This window comes from Wyeomyia smithii, chromosome 1, assembly GCF_029784165.1.
Source record: "Wyeomyia smithii strain HCP4-BCI-WySm-NY-G18 chromosome 1, ASM2978416v1, whole genome shotgun sequence".
Classification (NCBI taxonomy): Eukaryota; Metazoa; Arthropoda; class Insecta; order Diptera; family Culicidae; genus Wyeomyia; species Wyeomyia smithii.
The window spans coordinates 165852620-165879416 of record NC_073694.1 but is presented as its reverse complement, the minus strand read 5'-3'; the positions used below and the strand labels follow the sequence as shown (position 1 = coordinate 165879416).

At 41.2% G+C, this 26797-nt stretch overlaps 2 protein-coding genes across 3 annotated transcripts; one reads left to right on the top strand and one right to left on the bottom strand.

Annotated features, from left to right (window-relative positions):
• Nucleotides 1-697: 697 nt before the first annotated feature.
• LOC129717742 (alpha-mannosidase 2-like) lies at nt 698-3473 on the bottom strand. Its single transcript, XM_055667865.1, has 2 exons — nt 2914-3473; nt 698-2839 (listed from the first exon to the last, which is right to left on the bottom strand). Exons 1-2 carry the CDS (start codon nt 3019-3021, stop codon nt 2219-2221), a joined length of 729 nt encoding a protein of 242 aa, XP_055523840.1. The 5' UTR covers nt 3022-3473; the 3' UTR covers nt 698-2218.
• Nucleotides 3474-8995: 5522 nt separating this feature from the next.
• On the top strand, nt 8996-14321 carry LOC129717740 (alpha-mannosidase 2). 2 transcript variants are annotated; one of them, XR_008726733.1, is made up of 7 exons: nt 8996-9555; nt 9630-10258; nt 10315-11376; nt 12143-13199; nt 13266-13679; nt 13736-13977; nt 14039-14321. XR_008726733.1 is itself a non-coding variant. In XM_055667859.1 (6 exons), exons 1-6 carry the CDS (start codon nt 9448-9450, stop codon nt 13880-13882), a joined length of 3417 nt encoding a protein of 1138 aa, XP_055523834.1. In that variant the 5' UTR covers nt 8996-9447; the 3' UTR covers nt 13883-14321. The 2 variants fall into 2 exon arrangements, 1 of the variants encoding a protein (XP_055523834.1); XM_055667859.1 differs by having other exon boundaries at nt 13736-14321.
• The last annotated feature ends 12476 nt before the right edge of the window (nt 14322-26797 follow it).

The following is a 26797-nucleotide window of genomic DNA, read 5'->3' as shown; positions in this document are numbered from 1 at the left end:
TGGCTTTTTAAATTTCTACCGAAAACTCCCTGACCAGGCATGGATCACCAGGCCACACATTTCTCTACCTAACTCAAGTTGCTTATGTTCTCTGAGTTAAAATTTGCCCCATTCGTTTACCTAATTAGGTATAAAATTCTTGGGGTTTCGCTATTTTCTGCACAGTCCAAATAAGCACTGACGAAGCCACTATGTCAGTGCCGAAATACGTATTTGCAAGTAAAAAGTGAAAAGTGATAGAATTAAATAGTGAAAGTGAAAGTGAATGAAAAGTGAAAGTGAATGAAAAGTGTAGTGAAAATTTTTCTATCAAGACGCTCGAACAGAAGTGAATAAATTTGAAAATGATTCAGCCAAATGGTTAAAGAACAGAAGCGTTCTGAAAGCAGAGGGTAATGAAGAAAATTAGCGAAAAGTGAATTGATAGATGGGCGAGACTAAAGACAAAACCTATGCCAAACTGAGCTTAGTTGAAAGTGCCTTAAAGACATCTGCTGGCGAAAGGAACCCGAAAAAAATAACATTTAAAAAACCTTAAAAATGGCTGTAATTGTACATAGTTTTACCATAATTTAAGTATGTTTTTTATTGTAAATACATCAATTTTACATTGAATATTATTGTCCAGGACAGTAAAAAACATCGTTTTTGCCATTTTTACCATGAAAATCACAAGAAGGTTGTATGCAAAGCCACGACCGCAAGGTTGAAGTAGAATACTTTTACAAGAAAGATAACCTGGCTGCTTGAGTGTCAGTCATTTTTTCTAGAAAATAAACGTTGACCGTTCATTGGCAGTATTGTAATTTCTTTTTGTCTGATATTTTGAATGAAGTTCATTGGATATTTTTTAATTTGGTGCAAATGAGAAGTTGAAGTGCTGCCGAATTCTAATATGCACATTTAATACGACATCATAAAACGGGAACAGAACAAAGGCTACGGTTATGCAGAACGCGAATGCCGGCGCGATGCGATTCGCCTTACCGTGGTGAAATGTACAGCTCTTTTTAAGGCGAAGTAGAGCTATACATTTCAACAGATTTCGTCTTGCCGAATCGCATCGCGCCGTTATTTGCGTTCTGCATGACCGTAGCCAAACACTAAGCGACGCAAACACGTAATAATAATCAGAGTATGCATGTAGATGAAGATAATAAACTTTGGATTATAGCGCAAAACGAGAAAATATTAACTCTTCAAATAATCATTTGTGTTCTTCAAATTTCAGTTGTTCAATTTAATATCCGATGAAATGTTTGTTTATTATCTGATGAAGCTCTCATATAGGCCAAATGATGCATTCCCAATTTACTAGGTCCATAACTCTGCCGACCGTGCTTGGGAAAGCGCGGTATAACGACCAATCAGAGGTCGAATTTTGTGTTTTGACAAGGCTTAAAAGTTTTCAATAGTACAATAGTTCGAATGATAAAATTGCAATTTCATGCATTTGGTAGGAATCTTAGAAGATTTTCTAATCGATTGCTGCAAAAACGAAGGAAATCCATCGAAAACTAACCGATTTATTAGCATTTGAAATTTTTCTCACTTTTTTCAGTTTTAGATTTTCATTTTACATCCCTATGTAGCCGAACTTCCTGAGAGAAGTATTCTAATTCAAAATTAAATCTTCATTAATTCATTTGTTGTCCTTATAAGGACAATTGTTCAATTTATCATTGATAGTGAGGACTAAGGCGCACGGTCAACACAATGAGAAAGGTGTTTCCACATTGAAAACTAGACACGGCTTTACTGGAGGAAGTGTTGGCAAATGCATCTACCGCTAATACCACCGCTATCATACGAAAGCGCGTCGTTCCATGTGGGGAATATCAACAACGAAAAATGACGCGCGTCTAAGCATAACCCTAACTGTTTCGCCGTGCTGCTCCCATTTACCTTTACATCGGCCTCAGGGAAGTACCGGCTGCATCTGCATCTACCGCTGAGGCTGTCACTATACTGCTATTGGTACCAAAAGCTATTAACTCTTCAAATAAGTGTGTTATTTGTTCTCAAAAGAACAATTGTTCAATTCAAAATCGGATTTACGCAATCGCATCTCTGTAATATTACCGACAATAATATTCTTCTGAACAAACTGATACAACTTTCCCATTAGGCCTCTGCCATAATAGACGCGAAAAGCGACGCGAATCGATTCGCTCAGCTGTAGGTTAATGTACAGCCATCAGTAGAGCTGTACATCAACCTACGGCCGAGCGAATCGGTTCGCGCCGCCATACCACTTGGCAAAATAGCTTATTTCAGCCCAGATAAACTTCATGCCAGGATTTTCCTCCAGGTGACGCAACATATTGGTAAAAATCAACTTGGTTTGCGTGTCGTAATACTCATCAAAGGTATGTATCCAACCCGGATCGTTATGCGAGTGCGGTACTACAAACACTTTTAGCCGTTGGTGCTGATTCCAGTGTTTTTCATTATACATTATTCGCCAACCCTGCTTCCAGGGACCACCGTCGATGTTATCGAACGGAACCGTCTCATAGAAATCTAGCATTTGGATGTCAGGCTGTGGCAATATATCGGTTCGGAGCGCACAGCTGCCACCAGTGTCCCGATTGGCGCTGATCACCGAATCTTTTAACATTTCCCGATTACCTAAATGAGGTGCAGCCACGGCTGGTACTTTATCGAGTCGGGATTCGTCTCCATACTCATCCCCGTCGTTCCGCGGCTCTTTGCCATCAACGCCGTTGGTTTGAATACTCTCAAATTGTTGTTTCATTGCACCAAACTCTCGCCGGTGTTTGTTCAAGCCCGTTTCCAATTGTTTGATTTTGTCCTCCAATAGTAGTAAATCATTGTTCTGAAACAAAAAACAGCAATAAATGGAAAATCACTCATTGGTGACATTTTTTACCGGGTTAACCTCGTACTTACCGGTTTTTCGCTTGGAATTGCTTGGTTTAAAATTATGTAGAGCAGTAAAAAAATAAAAAGTGACACAGCGGATAGGATGAACACGAACTTTCTTCGAATGCGAACCATTTTTTGATTATTAGTTAATTTCGTAACAGAATCTTATCGAATTCAGTGCAGATAAAGCTGTGCAAATATTTACTCGTCAGTTTTGGATCTGTTCAACAGCACTCTTCACTGCGGTGCGGCTTATCAAGTCCAACTTGAAATCTCATATCTCGCTATTGACGCAATAGAAATTCTAATTTTTCGGCTACCCAACATTCACTATTTACCAGAGAAAATTTTTAAAGCGTTATTTTGGGCTTGTTTTCTTTCTTTCTTTTACTTGGTCACATAATCTAACTAGTTGAACGGCATTATTAGCCAGTGTGATTTGCGGATTCAATGTGATTTATATATTTTTATATAAAAACTCCAGCGGAAGGAAACGGTTTGTTGTGGCGGTCGTGAAAGAAAAATCGTTTCGTTTACAATTTTTTGCAATCCTCTCCTGCACTTCGCTTTTCGCTTCTGTTTACCGAAACGTCAACCAGGGTTATATTCAGGCTTTGAACTGCGTATGCATTTTTTTTATATCAGCTCAAAAGGGTAAAGTGTACGTTTTGGGCAGCCAATTACAGCGCTGAACCACTCGTTGAAGGGTAATGATAATGTCCACGTGGACCCGATATTTAATAAAAATGGAAATCTGCTAAATAAAATATTGATTTCTTTTTTAATCGTTTCCCGAAACAAAATTTACGATGTATTTTGCGGTGAGAACAGTAAACGGACAATGTTTTTTATTGTAACCATAAAAAACACGGTATTTCTACTGTAAGCTTGCAAACAATTGTTGTCATTACCATGTTTTAACAACGTTTTTTGTTGTTGAATCTACCACCGACAATAATTTTACCATGAACAACATTGTCAGTTACTTCTAAATGTATGGGAAAAATGCCTGAAAAAATGCTGTTAAGATACATAACGACCCCCCTTTTTGAAGTAGAATACTTCTCTCAGGAAGTTCGGCTACATAGGGATGTGAAATGAAAATCTAAAACCGAAAAAAGTGAAAAATATATCCAATTTCAAATGCTAATAAATCGGTCAGTATTTGATGGATTTCCTTCGTTCTTGCAGCAAAAGATTGGAAAATCTTCTAAGATTCTTCCCAAAATAAGATAATTGTAATTTTATTATTCACACTATTGTACTATTGAAAATAGTCAAGCCTTGTCAAAACGAAAAATTCGACCTCTGATTGGTCGTTATATGCTTGCTTCCCAAGCACGGTCGACAGGATCATATACCTTGCAATTGAAAACATGCTATTAGGCCTATATAAGAGCCTGTTTCAGCCGGAGCCGCTCATAATAGTTCTAGACAGCGACAACAGCAGTCGTCCTTCCTTAGCAGCAGCACTAGCTCTGTGGTTGGTCACCACGTCTCAGGAGCAGCGCGGTTTTTCTCAGCGTGTGTACAGCGACAACAGCAGTCGTCCTTCCTTAGCAGCAGCACTAGCCCTGTGGTTGGTCACCACGTCTCAGGAGCAGCGCGGTTTTTCTCAGCGTGTGTCGCCAGACACCCATTATTCCCCCCGTGTTGGGGCAGCATGAAGATTGCCATCAGGAAATCCAATTTTGGAAATCAAAATGCCTTTTTGAAGGCAAATAAACAAGTCATTGAAAGTTAATCATTTTTGTCAACGCAAGCAAGCATTCTGTGTTGCATCCTAGCAATTTAAATTTGTCGCACCCGTCTAATTTACTGAATGTGAAATAGCTTCCACAGTGCATGTTGTCTGTGTATCTTAATTCCCCCAATGTTAGGGCAGCTCAAAGGTTGTAATTAGCAACCGATTTTGAACCGCAACATGCTTTTTTCAAGGCAAATAAAAAAATAATTGAAGGTTAATAGTTTTCTGGCATCAACACAAGCAGACATTCTGTGCGGGATGCAATCAAATTCTGTTCTAGTTGTCTAATTTTTACTTTATCTAGTAAACTCCCCACTGTAGGGGCAGCGCAAACGCTGCGATCAGCATAACCGACATTGAATAATAAACTGCCCTGTTAGTACGCATTCACATAAGCAGTTAGTTCGACTATGCAGAGCTAATATGAAGTCGATTCAATCAATCAGCATAAACAGAATATCGTCGTCTCCCAGCTGCCAAGTTGCAACATGATGCAACACGCAACAGCGAGCAAACGAAATCGCTTGATGTTACAAACCGCAATAAGATACGGGTTAAACCCGTTGCGTGTGTGAGAGCATCATCGGTGTTTATTCGCTGGATACACTATCTACTGTCTACTGAACGCAATAATCTGCTTACATGCGACATGGGGACGGGAACATTTTCTTCAACCAAGCTGCACAACACGACACAAAACATGTTATTTTGTTGCTTCAATGAGAGTGCTATCGGTCCGGCTCGACAGAATGTTCACAAGAAATCATTTTTGTGCATCCGTGCTACGAAACTGAGTAGCTCATAGTAGTTCTAAACAGCGACGACAGCAGTCCTCCCTTAGCAGCAGCGGGAGCGAGCAGTGGGCACCATCGATAGCGGATAGCGGCCACAACTGTGGCATGGCTGCGAATAAGCGTAGCAGTCTCAGCGGATCTCACCATCGATAGCAGCAGGGCCAGCAGATGCAGGTACAGCGGATACCAATGGCGGCCACAACTGTGGCATGGATACGGATAGCGTTACAGTTGCTCAGCAGTTGGGCCAGCGTATAGCGGCCACAACTGTGGCATGGCTATGCATGGCGTAGCTGTTGCAGCGGGTATATCAGCATCGATAGTAGCAGGGTCAGCTGATGCAACGACACTCCCTTCACTAAAATGCTGTTTCAGTGTGGTAGCGGGAAGCATCAGCAGCAGGCTTGCATGAAGTGAATACATCAGCCAGCAACTTTCTCTAAGGCCTCTGCCATAATAGACGCGAAAAGCGACGCGAATCGATTCGCTCAGCTGTAGGTTAATGTACAGCCATCAGTAGAGCTGTACATCAACCTACGGCCGAGCGAATCGGTTCGCGCCGCTTTTCGCGTCTACTATGGCAGAGGCCTTAGAGAAAGTTGCTGGCAGCAGTCCTCCCTTAGCAGCAGCGGGAGCGAGCAGTGGGCACCATCGATAGCGGATAGCGGCCACAACTGTGGCATGGCTGCGAATAAGCGTAGCAGTCTCAGCGGATCTCACCATCGATAGCAGCAGGGCCAGCAGATGCAGGTACAGCGGATACCAATGGCGGCCACAACTGTGGCATGGATACGGATAGCGTTACAGTTGCTCAGCAGTTGGGCCAGCGTATAGCGGCCACAACTGTGGCATGGCTATGCATGGCGTAGCTGTTGCAGCGGGTATATCAGCATCGATAGTAGCAGGGTCAGCTGATGCAACGACACTCCCTTCACTAAAATGCTGTTTCAGTGTGGTAGCGGGAAGCATCAGCAGCAGGCTTGCATGAAGTGAATACATCAGCCAGCAACTTTCTCTAAGGCCTCTGCCATAATAGACGCGAAAAGCGACGCGAATCGATTCGCTCAGCTGTAGGTTAATGTACAGCCATCAGTAGAGCTGTACATCAACCTACGGCCGAGCGAATCGGTTCGCGCCGCTTTTCGCGTCTACTATGGCAGAGGCCTTAGAGAAAGTTGCTGGCTGATGTATTCACTTCATGCAAGCCTGCTGCTGATGCTTCCCGCTACCACACTGAAACAGCATTTTAGTGAAGGGAGTGTCGTTGCATCAGCTGACCCTGCTACTATCGATGCTGATATACCCGCTGCAACAGCTACGCCATGCATAGCCATGCCACAGTTGTGGCCGCTATACGCTGGCCCAACTGCTGAGCAACTGTAACGCTATCCGTATCCATGCCACAGTTGTGGCCGCCATTGGTATCCGCTGTACCTGCATCTGCTGGCCCTGCTGCTATCGATGGTGAGATCCGCTGAGACTGCTACGCTTATTCGCAGCCATGCCACAGTTGTGGCCGCTATCCGCTATCGATGGTGCCCACTGCTCGCTCCCGCTGCTGCTAAGGGAGGACTGCTGTCGTCGCTGTTTAGAACTACTATGAGCTACTCAGTTTCGTAGCACGGATGCACAAAAATGATTTCTTGTGAAGATTCTGTCGAGCCGGACCGATAGCACTCTCATTGAAGCAACAAAATAACATGTTTTGTGTCGTGTTGTGCAGCTTGGTTGAAGAAAATGTTCCCGTCCCCATGTCGCATGTAAGCAGATTATTGCGTTCAGTAGACAGTAGATAGTGTATCCAGCGAATAAACACCGATGATGCTCTCACACACGCAACGGGTTTAACCCGTATCTTATTGCGGTTTGTAACATCAAGCGATTTCGTTTGCTCGCTGTTGCGTGTTGCATCATGTTGCAACTTGGCAGCTGGGAGACGACGATATTCTGTTTATGCTGATTGATTGAATCGACTTCATATTAGCTCTGCATAGTCGAACTAACTGCTTATGTGAATGCGTACTAACAGGGCAGTTTATTATTCAATGTCGGTTATGCTGATCGCAGCGTTTGCGCTGCCCCTACAGTGGGGAGTTTACTAGATAAAGTAAAAATTAGACAACTAGAACAGAATTTGATTGCATCCCGCACAGAATGTCTGCTTGTGTTGATGCCAGAAAACTATTAACCTTCAATTATTTTTTTATTTGCCTTGAAAAAAGCATGTTGCGGTTCAAAATCGGTTGCTAATTACAACCTTTGAGCTGCCCTAACATTGGGGGAATTAAGATACACAGACAACATGCACTGTGGAAGCTATTTCACATTCAGTAAATTAGACGGGTGCGACAAATTTAAATTGCTAGGATGCAACACAGAATGCTTGCTTGCGTTGACAAAAATGATTAACTTTCAATGACTTGTTTATTTGCCTTCAAAAAGGCATTTTGATTTCCAAAATTGGATTTCCTGATGGCAATCTTCATGCTGCCCCAACACGGGGGGAATAATGGGTGTCTGGCGACACACGCTGAGAAAAACCGCGCTGCTCCTGAGACGTGGTGACCAACCACAGGGCTAGTGCTGCTGCTAAGGAAGGACGACTGCTGTTGTCGCTGTACACACGCTGAGAAAAACCGCGCTGCTCCTGAGACGTGGTGACCAACCACAGAGCTAGTGCTGCTGCTAAGGAAGGACGACTGCTGTTGTCACTGTCTAGAACTATTATGAGCGGCTCCGGCTGAAACAGGCTCTTATATAGGCCTAATAGCATGTTTTCAATTGCAAGGTATATGATCCTGTCGACCGTGCTTGGGAAGCAAGCATATAACGACCAATCAGAGGTCGAATTTTTCGTTTTGACAAGGCTTGACTATTTTCAATAGTACAATAGTGTGAATAATAAAATTACAATTATCTTATTTTGGGAAGAATCTTAGAAGATTTTCCAATCTTTTGCTGCAAGAACGAAGGAAATCCATCGAATACTGACCGATTTATTAGCATTTGAAATTGGATATATTTTTCACTTTTTTCGGTTTTAGATTTTCATTTCACATCCCTATGTAGCCGAACTTCCTGAGAGAAGTATTCTACTTCAAAAAGGGGGGTCGTTATGTATCTTAACAGCATTTTTTCAGGCATTTTTCCCATACATTTAGAAGTAACTGACAATGTTGTTCATGGTAAAATTATTGTCGGTGGTAGATTCAACAACAAAAAACGTTGTTAAAACATGGTAATGACAACAATTGTTTGCAAGCTTACAGTAGAAATACCGTGTTTTTTATGGTTACAATAAAAAACATTGTCCGTTTACTGTTCTCACCGCAAAATACATCGTAAATTTTGTTTCGGGAAACGATTAAAAAAGAAATCAATATTTTATTTAGCAGATTTCCATTTTTATTAAATATCGGGTCCACGTGGACATTATCATTACCCTTCAACGAGTGGTTCAGCGCTGTAATTGGCTGCCCAAAACGTACACTTTACCCTTTTGAGCTGATATAAAAAAAATGCATACGCAGTTCAAAGCCTGAATATAACCCTGGTTGACGTTTCGGTAAACAGAAGCGAAAAGCGAAGTGCAGGAGAGGATTGCAAAAAATTGTAAACGAAACGATTTTTCTTTCACGACCGCCACAACAAACCGTTTCCTTCCGCTGGAGTTTTTATATAAAAATATATAAATCACATTGAATCCGCAAATCACACTGGCTAATAATGCCGTTCAACTAGTTAGATTATGTGACCAAGTAAAAGAAAGAAAGAAAACAAGCCCAAAATAACGCTTTAAAAATTTTCTCTGGTAAATAGTGAATGTTGGGTAGCCGAAAAATTAGAATTTCTATTGCGTCAATAGCGAGATATGAGATTTCAAGTTGGACTTGATAAGCCGCACCGCAGTGAAGAGTGCTGTTGAACAGATCCAAAACTGACGAGTAAATATTTGCACAGCTTTATCTGCACTGAATTCGATAAGATTCTGTTACGAAATTAACTAATAATCAAAAAATGGTTCGCATTCGAAGAAAGTTCGTGTTCATCCTATCCGCTGTGTCACTTTTTATTTTTTTACTGCTCTACATAATTTTAAACCAAGCAATTCCAAGCGAAAAACCGGTAAGTACGAGGTTAACCCGGTAAAAAATGTCACCAATGAGTGATTTTCCATTTATTGCTGTTTTTTGTTTCAGAACAATGATTTACTACTATTGGAGGACAAAATCAAACAATTGGAAACGGGCTTGAACAAACACCGGCGAGAGTTTGGTGCAATGAAACAACAATTTGAGAGTATTCAAACCAACGGCGTTGATGGCAAAGAGCCGCGGAACGACGGGGATGAGTATGGAGACGAATCCCGACTCGATAAAGTACCAGCCGTGGCTGCACCTCATTTAGGTAATCGGGAAATGTTAAAAGATTCGGTGATCAGCGCCAATCGGGACACTGGTGGCAGCTGTGCGCTCCGAACCGATATATTGCCACAGCCTGACATCCAAATGCTAGATTTCTATGAGACGGTTCCGTTCGATAACATCGACGGTGGTCCCTGGAAGCAGGGTTGGCGAATAATGTATAATGAAAAACACTGGAATCAGCACCAACGGCTAAAAGTGTTTGTAGTACCGCACTCGCATAACGATCCGGGTTGGATACATACCTTTGATGAGTATTACGACACGCAAACCAAGTTGATTTTTACCAATATGTTGCGTCACCTGGAGGAAAATCCTGGCATGAAGTTTATCTGGGCTGAAATAAGCTATTTTGCCAAGTGGTATGACAATTTAGCACCACAAAACAAGGATATCGTGAAAAAGTAGTTGAGGGTATTTTGTTATTGAAATTGCCCTATTAATCCGGTTCTTTTTTTAGGTTATTAAAAAATCGACAGTTGGAGTTTGTGACTGGAGGTTGGGTTATGCCGGATGAAGCAAATTCACATTGGTACTCTGTGCTTTTACAGTTAACTGAAGGGCAAACTTGGTTGAAAACTAGACTGAACGTGACTCCAACTTCGGCATGGACCATCGATCCATTTGGCGAATCGGCTACGATACCATTTGTTCTGAAAAATTCCGGTTTCGATAATTTGTTGGTTCAGAGGACGCATTACATTGTGAAGAAGAATTTGGCACTGAAGCAACAGTTGGAATTCCGTTGGCGCCAGCTTTGGGATACTCGTGGTGAAACGGATCTCCTGACGCATATGATGCCATTCTATTCGTACGATATCCCGCATACTTGTGGCCCAGATCCGAAGATTTGCTGTCAGTTTGACTTCAAACGGTTACCAAATTTTGGAGTTTCGTGTCCCTGGCGGGTGGCTCCACAGAGAATTACCGATGATAACGTTGCCAAAAAAGCGGAATTGATCTTGGACCAGTGGCGAAAGAAATCAATACTTTATCGGACGCGAAACGTTCTCATTCCATTGGGTGATGATTTTCGCTACACGCACAGTACAGAGTGGGAGGAGCAGCGAGTTAACTATGAGAAACTGTTTGATTACATGAATAACGAGCCGTCGTTAAACGTGGAAGCAAGATTTGCCACGTTGCAGGAGTATTTTGACGCAGTTCGGTCGAGCATGGAGCCGGAGAAGTTTCCGTCGTTGAGTGGAGATTTTTTCACATACGCCGATGTAAACGAGGACTATTGGAGTGGCTACTACACGTCACGGCCATACCACAAAAGACAGGATCGCATCCTGCTTAACTATATCCGCACGGCGGAGCTGTTGCATTCATGGCACAGCTGGGACAGTGAAGTGGATTTCGATCGAAGGCTTGAGTATGCACGACAGCAATTGTCGCTATTTCAGCACCACGACGGAATCACCGGCACGGCCCAAAATCACGTGATGAAAGACTATGCCGAGCGGATGGCGAGGGCGATCGAGGAGTGCAAGTTTGTGTCGCAACAGGCTGTTTACAGGTGAGTACTACTTACTTAGAGTATGTTTGTTATATTTTGAGCATACCTAATGATTTACATATCCTTGCAACCAACACATGTTTAACTTGCTTTGTAAAGTATGCCAGTACCGTTACCGCTACGAAGAGTCGGACGTGTTTTATATTCGGTCCGGAAAAGTAGCCCTTCTTAAGAAACCTATAGTACACTTATTCGATCAGATGACCAGAGTAAGTTAAGCTTTTCAGGTGTCGTCGTCGCTTTTTGCAATCCACTATGGTTCAAATAGCTTCGGAACATTAAATTTAAACCTTCAGAGGAAATGTGTGGGCCTCTTATGTACAATTCCGTATATTTTCATTATCCCACTAGGTAAAATCAATCAAAAAGATTACCAGATATTTTGATGCGCAGAAAATAGAAAAACGTGATGTAAGTGGGCAACTAACAAACAGTTTGATCAGTAAAAATCACGCTTTGCTCAGAAAGACTGACTATTTAGCTGATATATAAAAATCAGAAATTTGTATATAGCTAACCAACTCGATTATCGAAATGTTTTCAGAAGCCATCAGAACGACACGAAGAATCAGATTATTATACGACAAAAAACTTCAAAACAAAAAAATATAGACTAAGCAAACTATCTATCTGTAAATCATAACTTATGATTGATTTCGAGTTTATTATTTGCAACATTTCGTGGTCTGCAGTAACAAAAGTTGTCTGCGTCCGCCCCTGATTCCACAATTTTCAACATGTTAATGATTTGCATTCCCTCCAACAGACTGCTAACCAAACCATCGGTCTACCAGGCGGACCCAAAGTTCAGCTATCTGAGCATTGACGATTCGCGAACCGTCGACGGTGGCGACACCTTCCGACCGACCATTATCATTGGAGATGAGTTACCGATCAAGCACGTGGTTGTTCACAACTCTCTGCCTCACCAGCGGGAAGAACTGATCGAGTTGTACATAGGGAAACCGTTCGTTACCGTGCAGGATGCACGGGATGGGTCGACCGTAACGGCACAGGTTGCGCCGGTATGGTCTTGGACGACCCGACCGGATGGAATCAGTAATCCGCAGGCATCCACCACCAAGTATCGATTACTGTTTCGGGCGTCAGTCCCTCCGCTAGGTTTAGTGGTGTACACCATCAAATCATGCAATCGTGTTTCTGAAAGTGCTGGCGTTTCCTACGCAAAAGTGAGCATTCTTTCGCACACACCTTTCTCGATCAATCTGAACGGCTATCCGGAAGCCGAAGAATTTAGTGATCCCCGTGAAACGTCATTAAAGGTAGGCGATGGCCCAGGAGCTTCCTTCAACTCTAATGGTTTGCTTAAGTCAATATCTATCGAGAGTGGCACAGTGCCAGTGCATTTGTCATTTTTCAAATATGGAATGAAATTTGGTTCCGGTAAAAGTGGTGCATATTTATTCCATCCAGACGGACCTGCCGTTGAATTGAGGCCACGCGATTCCATAGTTTTAATCGTGAAAGGTTCTTTGGAAGCCAGTATCACTACCGGGTTATCCTTTGCTGTCCATCAGACGATTTTGCGTGGCGACGCCATCGAGATACGCAATCTGGTCGATATTGGCGAACGAGAGAATACAGAAATAGTCATGCGGTTGTCGACGAACATTAACAGTGGCGAGTACTTTTACACTGATCTCAATGGGATGCAGATTATAAAACGTAAACGGTTTAATAAGCTGCCCCTGCAAGCTAACTACTACCCAGTTCCCTCGTCAATGTTTATCCAAGACGAGAACTTGCGACTAACAATTCTTAGTGGACAACCCCTTGGGGGAGCGTCACTCAAAACAGGAGAGGTTTGTAATTGTTTAGTTCTGTTGATTAATATGATGAAATATAACTTTCTGTTTTTTTTTTTCAAGATGGAAATTATGCAGGACCGACGGCTTTCACAAGACGACGATCGCGGGTTAGGTCATGGTGTGCTGGACAATCTTCCGGTGTTGCACTTGTTCCGATTGGTGCTGGAAAGTCGGGAGTCGTGCACCAAACTAGATCCTGGCTATCCGGCCGGGTATTTGACAGCCAACGCGCATAGCGAACTGAGGTCACTGCTGCATCCGTTAGAGAAGTTGATATTCAACGAGAACGAATGGACTGGACTGTTGCCAAGCTTCGGAGTTAACCATGAGCCGCTGGAAAGAGGAATGGAACTGGTTGCGGTAAGAAGTTTACCACACGTGCGCATCGGTAAAGAGAAACGGCCGGCCGTTGGGTTAATTGTGCATCGTACGAACTTCGAAGACTGCGGCTCAGAAGCTAACGGCGAGGGAAATGTAAGTAGAAGATTGCTGGTTCTTAAGGGCTTCCTAAACGACAATTTTCATTTTAGCTAAGCATAAAAAAATTGTTAAATCTGGATGACGGGCAGGAGATATACAGCTCTCTGCTGACGCTACTCCAAAAGCAGGATTTAGTACCTTCTGACGACATCAGCCTTTGTCCGATGGATGTTAAAGCTTACATCATTCGGCGGTAAGCGAAAGTTTTAATTTATCCGAGCCGAACTACAAGACTATGTTCGAAAAAAAAAACTGTAAAAAGCACGCTTAAGGGATCCTTCCGGCAGCAACGGTATTTATATTTTGTGTGACAAAACTAATTTATTGCAGTAATACTATTCCTTTACGAATAGAAACAAGTTAATGCAACAGGCGTATACTTTACAGTTATAAATGGTTGTGCAGCATCACGGATGCTGCTAGCTAAACATTACCTGATTAGGTACATATTAAATAGAGAATTGGACGCAACTGGAATTAGAGTTGAATTGATTTCATAAATTACGACTGGATGTGACAGTGACACAATATAGTGATATCAGTGACAAATGAAAATACATTCTGCAGCCAACTACTTTGATATGCACATTAAACCACACAACACACACTTAAGATGATTGTGTACTGACGACGTAATCGTTAGGGCTTAAAGAGAGATTTGATAGAAGATTTGAGAAGTCTCCGTAGGGAGAAGTGAAGGCAAACCTAAACTTCTGAAGAAGTTGCTATCTATAAATGTTAAATGCGTCAGTAAAGAATCTGCATAAATTGGAAACAGCGAAATCGGAAATACATAATTCTATGTCTTGAATCCTAAAAATCGAAAATATTATATTTAGTTGGCGTCAGTTTGACTCCTCACTCTAAGTAACATTACCACTTTTTTTTTCTAAGGGAACATTCATAAATGACGTAGCATTTGAGGGGGGAGGGAGGGGTTTGCAGTTTTGTGACGAAATGTGACGAGATGGATGGTGGAGGTTCAAGCCAAGCTACGTAGCAAACATGAAACTAAGAAAAAAATTTGGATTTTTTCTAGTTGTTCTTTTTTATCACTGTTTTGTCTGTTTAGGGTCATTTATATTACTTCCTTGTCTTTTCTTGTTCTTTCATGACTCAAGGTATGTTTTGGATAATGAAATTTGCAAAAAAAAATATCATGTGGGGGGAGGGGGTTGTTATAAAGCTACGTAATTATCTAGAGGGGGGTTCTGACTTTGTGACGGAATGCGACGATTGGGGAGGAGGGCGTCAAAAAAACCTAAAAAAGCTACGTCATTTATGGATGTTCCCTAATGCTGCGAATTCGTTCTCGTTTCTTTAAAAACTAAATTCAGGTATTTGTTATTAACCAATATGTTAACACCGTAATAACCACCATTATTAATGATTTTTAAACGAAAACTTGCATTTAATTTTTTTTTTGAAACTCAAGCTTCACTTTTACAGTGCCGTTTCGATTTTTTCACGGTCAATAAACCCTTTCCGGTGAATCTAGCGATGCTGTGGATTCGAGGAAAGATGGCCTCGGAGCGGAGCTTATTAAGATTGGCCCGGAGAAGCTGGCCACCTGTTTGCACCGGCTGATTGCAAGAATTTGGGACTCAGAACAACTTCCGAAGGAGTGGAAGGTTGGTGTTTTCTGCTCTATCTATAAGAAAGGCGACAAATTGGACTGTGGGAACTATCGTGCGATCACCGCCGCCTCTCACCCCTAGCCCACAGATTTGTTGAAAGTTATCAGGCCGGGTTCGTGAAAGGACGGTCACGATGTACCAAATTTTTACCATACGGCAGATCCTCAACAAATGCCGTGAATTCAGAACCCCCACGCACCATCTATTCATCGACTTTAAAGCCGCGTATGACACTATCGACCGAAAAGAGCTATGGAAGGTCATGGACGAAAACGGCTTTCCGGGGAAGCTGATTAGACTGATAAAGGCTGCAGTGGATGGGACGCAGTGCTGTGTGCGGATTTCGGGTGAATTGTCGGGTCGATTTGAATCCCGCAGGGGGCTTCGACAAAGTGATAGTCTCTCCTGCCTGCTAGTCAACATTGCGCTACAGGGTGTAATGAATCGAGCGGACATCAACACGCGGGGTACGATTTTCAACAAATCCAGTCAATTCGTTTACTTTGCTGGTGATATGGACATTGTCGGCAGAACAACTGCGGCGGTAGCAGCGAAGATTGGGTTGCAGATAAATACGTCTAAAACGAAGTATATGCTAACCGGCGAAAGCGAAGCCGATCGACAACGCCTAGGCAGTAGCATTACGATCGACGGCGATGAGTTCGAGGTAGTCGATGAGTTTATCTATCTTGGCTAAAGTTGGACGGATACGCTGGGCAGGGCATGTTGCAAGAATGCCGGACAACTACCCTGCGAAGATGGTGTTTGCCTCGAATCCGGTAGGAAGAAGATGACCAGGGGCCCAGCGGGCAAGACGGGTAGACCAGGTGGAGCTAAATCTGGCAAAGAGTACATGGTGTCCCAGAAATTGGAGAGCGGCAGCTAAAAACCGAGTGCACTGGAGGAACTTTCCGTCATAATGACAGGAATGTCAAATAAATAAATAAGCATTGGAATCTAGCATAAATAGTGATTTTTATCATTTCACCAAATCCCCAGTTTCGTTGGATTCACGGGAAGATGTTTTTTGACCATGTTAAATCGAAACAGCACTGTACATCGAAATATAATTATCTTTCTAGGGTTAAGAATCCATAGATTCCACAGAAGAAATCGAAACTACAAAATTAAAAACCAAAATCAAATAAAATTAAAATTAAATTTGAATTCTAAGCTCGGAAACTTGAAGTCTGAAATCTGTAATTGGGAATCGAAATTCCAGAATATATATTATTCTATTACAATAAGATCTGCAGGTCGAGGTGGAAAATTTATAATCGGAAGCATCAGTGCCAAATATCCAACTTTGAAAGGATGCCTAGAGGTCGGAATTCGACCCTAGACTCTATTTCGAAATCGAAATTGATTTCTGTAAAACTACCTAATATGAGTGTTTTCGGAATCGAATTTCGAAAATTTTCAAATCTATTGTGGAAAACAGCTGTCACTAGTCAAGTACCATCACATATGGATACTTTTAGAAATAGGATGATACTCAACCGAACCCAATCGCAAAGGCATAGGTTTCAATTGGATGGCGACTTTTAACCTCTGGGAAACAGCTTAACCCCAGACGCCATTTCGACACCCAACATTGCTAAATGGGTAGTTCCTGCTATAGTCACTGTATTTTACTAGTCTGGCGGAGTGGGGAACCATGCAACTGGCAACCCACTTTTTCACATTAAAATCCTGACACCACTGGATATAATTCATGTTGCATATGACTTCTTTGAAAGTAAACATTTGATGTGAAAATGAAGTGCGTTTATAACAAATGTAACAGCAATTGGCGAAGGACAAAGAAACAATCAAGTTTACTCCGGTTTCCAAAGAATGCGGAGATTAGAAGGAAATGGCTAACATTTTGTGATAATTCATTTATTCGTTGAAAGAGAAAATTATAAAAAAAATCACTTTGTTTCGATTGAGCATTTCCCGTACAATAGTACAGCGTGAAAAGCGACAGGACAGCAAATCTATGGCAGTATAATGTTATCAATAAACAATTAATTATAAAAAGAGCACGTTATTGATGCGACGAAAGGAAATATTCCTTGTGACTTTCTCACATGTATAAATTTAACATTATTGTGATATCATTAATTCATTACAATAACTATTCTCAAAAAAAATAGCAGATGTCACAAAAAGTTCAATTATTGAGTCTAATTTATTCTGTATCTTTTTACGGCACGATTACAATACTTCAAATGCGAAAATCGATGCACTATCGACTGGTTCCCGTTTTGACAGTTTACACTGGTTCCCGAAATCCAGTCCGCCAGACTAGTAAAGTATACAGTGACTATAGTTCCTGCCCATCGAAATTGGTCCAGTAAGGGTCTGGGCGCGCAACAACATTGTCGATGTAGATTTCAAGCAATAAGCATGAAAGAGAGGTGAGGAGGAGAGTGCATTTTTCTAGTATTAGTAAATGCTTCAAATGTAAACAACTAGACGAACTCAATGGTAAATCAAAATAGCTACGTCACTATTTGGCATCAACTCTGGGCAGAGGGGGGCGGGCAGAGGGGCGCGTGCAAGTGTTAGTAAGTTTCCTTCTCACCTCTCTTTTAGACTCATTGGATTTCAAGTGTGAGCGAATGATTAAAATAGGACACCACTTACGAACAGTGAAAATGTCAAAATGCGATGATAATGTCAAAATAGGTAACCTTTTTTTAAATTGTTGAAGTGAAGCAAACGCTATTTTATAATACCTCTCTTGAGTTATGACTTTGTTGCGTTATAAATAAAATTATCCATTCTCTGGATAATCCCATATTTGATCACATGCGTCATCACATGAAGTTCGAAAGTACCAGAATGAATTGTAGCGCTTGCAAGGATCACCTAATAATGCTCTGGCGTCCGTCGAATGATACTAAACGACCACTCCGCTGTGATTTTATCACCCCTGATTAAAAATATATGTTTCTCTCTCTCTCTCTCTCTCTCTCTCTCTCTCTCTCTCTTTTACGGCCATCGTTTTTGAAACAACACATTGAACACATTAGGAAGAGCGAGGATCTAGTTCTATCGGATCTGTGGGTTTTAGCGTTGACCAGCCGATAATGTTGAAGAAAAGGCAATTGAAGACTACTGGCACGGACACACAAAACAACATCTAACGATCTAGAAATTCAACCAGCCATGTCGACCAACGACATGGCAGTCTACAAGGGATAGTAACTGGCCAGCAGGTAACCACAGCAGCAGCCAAAGCTGGATAACGTAATGGTAAGACTTGTTGTCAATAGGTAAGTTGATCCAATTTTATACATTTTATTTACATTTGGGTGGCTACATAGAAGTGATACACGAATTCAAGTGCCCCAAACCGGATAAGAATCCAGCTGAAGTTTCAAGTTATCGACCAATCAGTTTGCTTTCTTCAATAAGTAAACTGTTTGAGAGAATTATTCTTAACAGAATGATGTCACACATCAACGAAGATTCAATTTTTGCAAATGAACAGTTTGGATTTCGCCAAGGGCATTCCACAACTCATCAATTGCTCAGAGTTACTAATATGATACGAGCTAACAAATCTGAAGGTTATTCCACTGGAGCTGCTCGTATAGACATAGAAAAAACATTCGACAGTGTTTGACATAAAGGTTTGATTGCAAAATTGCAAACTTTAAATTTTCCAATTTTCCTAATCAAAATTTTAAAAAATTATCTTACTGATCGAACTCTGCAGGTTGTCTATCAGAATTCAAAATCTGATAGATTTCCTGTCAGAGCAGGTGTACCTCAAGGTTCAGTCTTGGGTCCAGTCCTGTACAACATATTCACTTCAGATCTTCCTGATTTGCCTCCAGGATGCACAAAGTCATTGTTCTGCGATGACACAAGCATTTCCGTAAAAGGAAAAAGTCTTCGTGTCATATGCAGTCGATTGCACAAAAGTTTAGATATTTTTACTTCCTACTTCCAATCTCTCATCTCCAAATCTCTTCCAATGCTTCTAAAACTCAAATGATAATTTTTTCACATAAGCCTAGGGCTTCTTTTCTCAAGCCAAACAATAATCACGTTGTCAAGATGAATGGGGTTATTTTAAGTTGGTCTGACAAGGTTAAGTACTTGGGACTAATTTATGATAAAAAACTTATTTTCAAAGAGCACATTGAGAGTATACAAGCCAAGTGCATCAAATATACGAGATGTTTATATCCTCTCATTAACAGTAATTCTAAACTTTGTTTAAAGAACAAACTTTTGATTTACAAACAAATTTTTAGACCAGCAATGCTTTATGCTGTACCGATCTGGTCAAGTTGCTGTTCAACAAGGAAGAAAACGCTCCAAAGGATTCAGAATAAAATTCTGAAAATGATTTTGAAGCGTCCTCCTTGGTTTGGTACACTCGAATTACATAGACTTACTGGTGTTGAACCATTAGAAGCTATGTCAAATAGAATTATTAACAATTTTCGACAAAAATCGTTGCGATCCTCAATTGCTACGATAAGCTCTCTTTATAGCCAATAAGTTAGCAATTAAGTTAGTTGTAAGTTTACTTCCCCTTTTCTGACAAGTAGGTTTAAATCCCTACGAATGATAAGTCCTAATTGCGAAAGCAAACAAATCCTAACAATTAAAATTACAAATTTCTAACAGTGTTGAGAAGTCACCATTTGTGATTGGACACACATACTCATTATTTACTAATATTTATCATAAATACTTAAGCTACTAACAAATCCCCCCTTAAAAAAAAAAGAATTCAAGTGCCCCTCGTTGTAGTTTCTGTCATAGCATGACAAACATCTGTTTACTGTTTATTGGGAATAAATACAGTCAGTTTTCAGCTCCGCTCTCAAGAAAATTGCAATGGATTTAAATAGAGAACAAATAAGGGTCTAGCACCTGCAAGGATTGACTAACATCGAGATCAGGAGGAAGCTGTCACATCTGAAGCTGACAATCTGAGCAGATTATTCGTCTTCAGGACCATCAAACGTTCCAAGGATACAGGCACGGTTGTGAAGTGCGAAGTGAAGGACCGATTCTGGCGAAATCCAGCCCATTCGGCAATAAAAATGGCGTGTGAAATGAACATGAACAATACCTCCATGCAAAATGTTATCAAAAAAGATATTCCAGTTTTAAGAAGCAGAAAATTCCCGAATCAACTCGTAAAAATATTGCCGACAGCGTTAGATTAGATCTCGGTTGCTGCTGATGGCACACGCAGGTCAAAACATTATTTTTTCGGACGAAAAGTTGATTAATCTGGAGGCAACTTTGAACAAGCAGAATGACCGTGTTTATGGAGCATGTCTTCGTGATATATCAGCCGATAAAAGAGCAGTCGAGCGATATCCAAAAGCGTCAACTGTGATGGTTTGGGGAGGTATATCCACCAAAAGGAAATTACCATTGTTATTCATTAACAGAAGCGTGAAAATAAACAAGGAGCACTACTTGCAACACGTTATCAAAGGCCATTTGCATCCTTGCGCTAAAATGCTTTTTGGGAAAGACAGTTTTTGCTTGCAACAGGGTTCAGCACCAGCGCATAAGGCATTGATCGTTCAGAAATGGTGTAAGCAGAATTTCTCTTGTTTCATTAGTTCATCTGAATGGTCTGCATCGTCACCGGATTTGAACCCGCTAGACTTCAGTATCGTGAGATACATGCTAGGAAAGTTGGGCGACGTTAGGCATTTTAGTTTGGACACATTCAAAAAACGTTTGGTGAAGATTTGGGACAAAATGCCGAACGAAGTTGTGCGTGCAGTTTGTAATGACTTCGAAAAGCGTCTACGGGCCGTTATCAAACAGAAAGGTGAAAGATTTGAACTCAACTAAGAACATTGTAATTTCACTACTTTGAGATGTTATTGAAATTGATTTCGAAGAAAAGTAAAATTGTTGATCGATCTTTACTAAGCGTGAACAATGCCTATTCGACCGAAATTAGCTATCCTCATCATTTAGCGTGCGAGTTGTGGATCAATTGGAACAGAGCCAGGCCATGATGAAAGAGCTCCCCTTCTGGAACTTGTTATCTTACAAAATCAGGGGCGGACGAAGGCTGATTTGAGCTGCAGGCGAAGACTGATTTTGCCGCCCCCCCCCCCCCCTCAAGTTTTTATTTTATATGAAACGCATTTTCTATAGACTCGAAAATTTGATTGGACAGCATGTGTTGTGTTCACAATTCTAAATTTACCTTTTCATGCTTTCAATGTTGCAAATTTTTTTATCGTTTCCGACATATCAATTTCTTGAAGCACCTGTCTTTCTATCGATATTATCGCCAAGCCACACAAACGTTCTTGCGACATGGTCGATCGTAGTTACGTCTTTATAAGTTCTAATTTTGAGAAACTTCTCTCGCCACTTGTTACTTAATTTACTTTTAAGGCGACAGTCTGATTATCAATCCAGTGCCGAATCCAGAATACGTCGCCATGTCACTCGGTCTTGGGCTGCTATACTCCAATCGCCCCTAACACCTATTTCGCGTGCATTCTCGTCGACAGCACACATCCAACGAGTGCGGGGTCTACCCCGAAGTCGACGACCTCTATCGGAATTCCTGCTAAATATAGCCTTCGCTTGACGCTCATCCGGCATTCTCGCTACATGCCCAGCCCACTGAAGCCTGCCGTGTTTTATCCGCTTGACTATATCCGCCGACTTGTATGCCTGGTACACTTCATGGTTCATGCGTCTGCACCAAACACCATTTTCTAGTTTGCCGCCAAGGATTGAACGCAAAACCCTACGCTCAAAAACACCAAGAGCTCACCGATCGGCCTCTTTCAGCGTCCATGATTCATGGCCGTAGAGAGCCACCGGAAGAATCAGTGTTTTATGGAGTGCAAGTTCAGTACGAATTTGCAGACTGTGAGACCTTAGCTGGTTACGTAGTCCGTAAAAGGCCCTGTTTGCGGCTGCTAACCGCCTCTTTATCTCACGGCTAACCTCGTTGTCACATGTCACTAATGTTCCCAGGTAAATAAATTCGTCGACTACTTCAAATGTTTCCCCATCTAGCACCACCGCAGCACCAACCTCCAACGGACTACCACGCACTCTGCCAGCCACCATGTATTTCGTTTAGGCAGAGTTTATGACAAGCCCCAATCTCGCAGCTTCTTGCCTGAGAGGTCCGAAGGCCTCTTCCACTGCTCTACGATTAATACCAATAATGTCGATATCATCCGCAAAACCTAGAAGCATGTGCGATTTCGTAATGATGGTGCCGCTTCTCTGCACACCAGCCCTCCGTATAGCACCTTCCAATGCGATGTTGAACAATAAGTTCGACAGCCCATCACCCTGCTTTAAACCATCTAACGTCACGAAAGGGTCCGATATCTCACCGGTTATCCTGACGCTTGATGTAAAACCTTCAAGGGTGGCACGTATCAGCCTAATCAGCTTTGTTGGGAAGCCATGTTCGAGCATGATCCGCCATAACTCATTTCTCTTAACTGAATCGTACGCTGCCCTGAAGTCTATGAACAGATGGTGCGTCTGCAAGTTGAATTCTCGAAAGTTTATCGAGAATTTGTCGCAAGGTAAACATTTGGTCCGTCGTGGAGCGTCCCCCTCGAAAACCGCATTGGTACTCGCCAACAAAGGTCTCCTGCAACGGCCTCAGTCTGTGGAACAGGATGCGGGAGAGAATTTTGTACACGGTATTGAGAAGAGTTATGCCCCGATAATTGCTACAGTCCAGGCGATGACCTTTTTTTGTAGATCGGGCATATGAGACCAACCAGTCCGAGGGCAATTCTTCATCAGACCACACTCCCAGTATGAACCGATGGATGGCACGATACAGCTGTTCGCTCCCGACTTTGAAGAGTTCGGCGGGAATGCCGTCCTTCCCAGCTGCCTTGCAGTTTCTCAGCTCTTCCACTGCTTTCTTCACCTCGTCCATGGATGGTGGATCCACAGCTTGACCATCATCCTCAATAGTCATCCTGCTCCTTTCGACTCCACTGTTTCCCTCACCGTTCAACAGCACACTGAAGTGTTCCTTCCAACGCCTGGCCACCTCTGTTTTATCGGTTATCAGGTTCCCCTCCCTATCGTTGCACATGACAGGAGCTGACACGTTTCGATTCCTAATTCCGTTGACCTTCTTGTAGAAGCTCCTCGCATCGTGCCTGGAGAAGCAACCTTCCGCCTCCGCAAGAAGACGCTCCCAATGCTGTCGTTTCTTCCGGCGATGGAGTCTCTTTTCAGCGGCTCTAGCATCTCGATATCTACCCACGCTCTGACGAGTCACAGCCGTGGCCAACATGTGACCCCTGGCGTGGTTCTTCTCCTCCGTCACTCGCTGGCACTCAGCGTCAAACCACTCATTGGACGCAGTTGTTTTCAACACTTCTCGCGCTGTAGTGCTGATCGAACTGTGGATGTGTCTGCTGCGCTTTCATTGTATGTCTTTTCCAGGAGCTCAAAGAACACCACTTGTTACACTAATGGGTAAAGTGAGTAAAATTCTCAAAGATACAAAAACATTTGAAAAAGTATCAATCAGTTGATTTTTTGTGATGTAGTTTAACGCATTCATTGGAGTCGTCTCAGCTGGCAATAAGGTGATAAACTAACAAGTTCTTGGTGCATTTCATGTCCATCGATGTCACACTTTTTCATGTGTGTGAGGATTTTCTGTAAATGTAGACAACTTTTTTCTAACTGATCTGTACTACAACCCATTAAACTGTGAATATCATACAAGAAGCTGAAATTGTCACTGTGATTTTTCATTAACTGGAATTAGGGTTTGCAATCCCGGGAACGATTTCCCGGGAATTACTTTTTCCCGGGATTCCCGGATCCCGGGAACAGAAATATTGATTCCCGGGATTCCCGAGCTCTTCAAAAAAATTTCGCAAGATTCAATATAATTTCCCATACAATTTTGCAATAAAATTTTATATACTATCAAAACACGGAACTCGTCGTTAAAGTGTATAGCAGCTTTGAAAGGGGCATTATACGAAGTAAATAATTCTTTGAAATGACGGTCAATATTTACTTGCCGAGTACTATCAATTTATTTGCTTCGGTTATTTGTCGAAAATATTTGCTGTCTTATTCAGTAAACGAAAAATTAGGCAAATATTTGCTTCGTCCAATCTCATTCTTTGACAGTTAGTTCACTACTGAGCGAATAGTGATTTCTTTCTTTGCCATTGATAAAAATTAAATTGAATCGATTAAGAAAATTTGAAACCCGTGAATCAATGCGACCAGAAATAAATAATTTAATAATAGCTCAGTCAGCGTAATTTGGGTCGTGGCCGCGATTTCACACAAAAAATCATCTTTGAGATTAATTACGTATACATTCAAATGCTCTGAAACTAACTTATTTAGAGTCATATTGGCAGATTATTAATTATTCTATCATTTCCTTCCAGTTTGTCTCGGTCTTTCAAAGAAAACTACCGAGAGGCTAAATAACGTTCTAGTTGAACAATCAAAATTCTTACATGGAATCCTACTCTCTAATCAACGGTGATACCAATTACAAAAGGGTTTGTTACGCCAATTAAAACTAGATTGATTATGCAGTTTATTTTTTAAAAATAATCCGCATCGTGTAATGGCACAGTAAATATATTTGATAAAAATTAGCAAAGAGGCTCTGATATAAACTTGAATAAGTTTTGTTTTGTAATTTCAATTTTTGTTTTTTTTTGTTTTTTTGTTTTTCATTCGAATTGATAATGAAGTTGTAAACGATTTTCAGATACTTTTTATAATTCAACTTTTATTGAAATATCATTTTTGCTAAGAATTTTTTTCCATTCCCGGTTCCCGGGAACGCCAATTAAAACTAGATTGATTATGCAGTTTATTTTTTAAAAATAATTCGCATCGTGTAATGGCACAGTAAATATATTTGATAAAAATTAGCAAAGAGGCTCTGATATAAACTTGAATAAGTTTTGTTTTGTAATTCGTTTTCCATTCGAATTGATAATGAAGTTGTAAACGATTTTCAGATACTTTTTATAATCCAACTTTTATTGAAATATCATTTTTGCTAAGATTTTTTTTCCATTCCCGGTTCCCGGGAATTCCCGGGAAATGATATTTTTTATTCCCGTTTCCCGGGAAATCAATTTTCGGGAATATTGCAAACCCCTCACTGGAATCAATCATCGAACGATGCAATAGCTACATCCAATACAGAATAGAAGAAATTCACTTTGAAAGAGAGTTTTTTCGATGTAATTGGTTCATCTGACTGTTCGTATGCAAACTGTTTCTTTATCATTCTCGGCCGAATTCGTGTTTCTGTTTGAAACTCCGGATTTACTTCTAAAGCATCAGTAATGACGCTATTCAAATCTTCATTTCTCATATTTTTCAAAAAATTTTAAACGCTGCCTATCAAGTCTATAGTGTTTTCGAGACTGCTATTTATTTTTTGAAGGTACTTACTCACTAAATTGATTTTGAACAAAATTGAATGCCAAGCTACTAAACTGCATAAGAATTTGATTTTTTTTATGTTTTTTTGCTAGGCTTTTTGTAGTATTTCTTGCAAACGCATCTTGCTTCAGATCCTCGATTGCTTCATATAGGGCATAATAAATTTCTCCTATGTTAAACCTCAAGGGAGTGACAGCATCAATTCGACTTTTCCAACGCGTTCCACTCAGAGGCTTTACCGTAAGAGAAGTAATGTGTTTTTTGAACGATGAGTTGAAGCAGAAAAGAAGTTGAAAGTTTCTTGCACGACACTGAAAAAGTCTACTGCATCAAAACATGACTTGGCACCATCGCTAACAACAAGATTGGTTGCTGCATGGAACGGATTGATTTTTACAAAAATTGATTTTTACAAAAAAAGTTTAAGATAATTAGTTTAAGAGATTATGACAGATCTCGACGTTTCATGCATTTATAAGACCAATTTTTTCAATATCGAACATTTTACGAACTACCTGTGCATTTTTTATCGCCCGAAAAAGTGAAATTTTGATCGCTTCGAGGCACCACTTTTCGAAGTCCGACTGAGCTGAAATTTTGCAAGAAGACTGTGGCATGTGGAGTGTTAGTACAACGTTAGTACATGAAAATGTGGATGGTCGCGTCGCACGTGAATAGAAATCCTGCTAGAGAGAGAAAAAATTTCCTCGTCGCTTAAAAAATAAGCACACGCATTAGCCGTCTGTTTGCCGCCCCTCGATGATTGACGAGCAGGCGACCGCCTGCTTCGCCTACGCGTTAATCCGCCCCTGTACAAAATCATAGCTAAATGGGCAGTGAAATATAAGAAATGATTTTAAATTTCGAAACCTTTCATCCCACTCACTCAAGTACCATATCTACAACAGTAGCGCTGTGAAAGCAGAAAAAAGAGCCGGTTTTGTGCTAATTGGGAAACAGCTGAAGCGTGTCATTAGATTGAGTGACCGTATATGCGTGTTGAGAATTAAAGCTAAATTCGCACCGATCAATGATAAATCCGATGACGAG

What these genes read in the sequence shown, in the direction of transcription:
- LOC129717742 (XM_055667865.1), bottom strand. Translation starts at nt 3,021, where the DNA reads ATGGTTCGCATTCGAAGAAAGTTCGTGTTCATCCTATCCGCTGTGTCA. An exon ending in CAATTCCAAGCGAAAAACCG is followed by an intron (nt 2,840 to 2,913) that starts GTAAGTACGAGG and finishes TTTTTGTTTCAG; the next exon opens with AACAATGATTTACTACTATT.
- LOC129717740 (XM_055667859.1), top strand. Translation starts at nt 9,448, where the DNA reads ATGGTTCGCATTCGAAGAAAGTTCGTGTTCATCCTATCCGCTGTGTCA. An exon ending in AACAAGGATATCGTGAAAAA is followed by an intron (nt 10,259 to 10,314) that starts GTAGTTGAGGGT and finishes TTCTTTTTTTAG; the next exon opens with GTTATTAAAAAATCGACAGT. An exon ending in AAGCTAACGGCGAGGGAAAT is followed by an intron (nt 13,680 to 13,735) that starts GTAAGTAGAAGA and finishes TTTTCATTTTAG; the next exon opens with CTAAGCATAAAAAAATTGTT.